Source organism: Dipodomys ordii, unplaced genomic scaffold, assembly GCF_000151885.1.
Source record: "Dipodomys ordii isolate 6190 unplaced genomic scaffold, Dord_2.0 Scaffold83, whole genome shotgun sequence".
Classification (NCBI taxonomy): Eukaryota; Metazoa; Chordata; class Mammalia; order Rodentia; family Heteromyidae; genus Dipodomys; species Dipodomys ordii.
In genome coordinates, this window is record NW_012267299.1 from 620,606 (window position 1) to 621,119 (window position 514).

Here is a 514-nt window from a genome sequence, read left to right on the forward strand (position 1 = left end):
GGAGCCCGCGCCGCGGAGCAGCAGCGACTCGGCGGCCGCGGCGGCGTTGGGCGGGAGCAGCGGCTGCCGCTTGAAGCGCTTCCTCCGGCGCAGGAAGCTGCCGTTGTCGAACATGTCGGCGGACTCGGGGTCGAGCGTCCAGTAGTTGCCCTTGCCCGGGTTGCCCGGCTCGCGGGGGATCTTGACGAAGCAGTCGTTGAGCGACAGGTTGTGGCGGATGCTGTTCTGCCAGGCGGGGAACTTCTCCCGGTAGTAGGGGAAGCGGCCGCTGATGAACTCGCAGATCTCGCTCAGCGTCAGCCGCTTCTTGGGGCTCTGCAGGATGGCCATGGTGATGAGCGCGATGTACGAGTACGGCGGCTTCACCAGCCTGTTCTTGGGTTTGCTGGGGGTCAGGCCGCCCGCCGCACCGCTGCCCGCGCGGGGGATCTTGACGAAGCAGTCGTTGAGCGAGAGGTTGTGGCGGATGCTGTTCTGCCAGGCGGGGAACTTCTCCCGGTAGTAGGGGAAGCGG

At 67.3% G+C, this 514-nt stretch overlaps 1 protein-coding gene across 1 annotated transcript in view; it reads right to left on the minus strand.

Moving 5' to 3' along the window:
• Nucleotides 1-514, minus strand: part of Foxd1 (forkhead box D1) — a 1,434-nt gene that overhangs the window by 592 nt on the left and 328 nt on the right. The window contains exon 2 of the mRNA XM_013025228.1: nt 6-436. Coding sequence (XP_012880682.1) covers nt 6-436 — 431 coding nt within the window. The remainder of the gene's footprint in view (nt 1-5; nt 437-514) is intronic.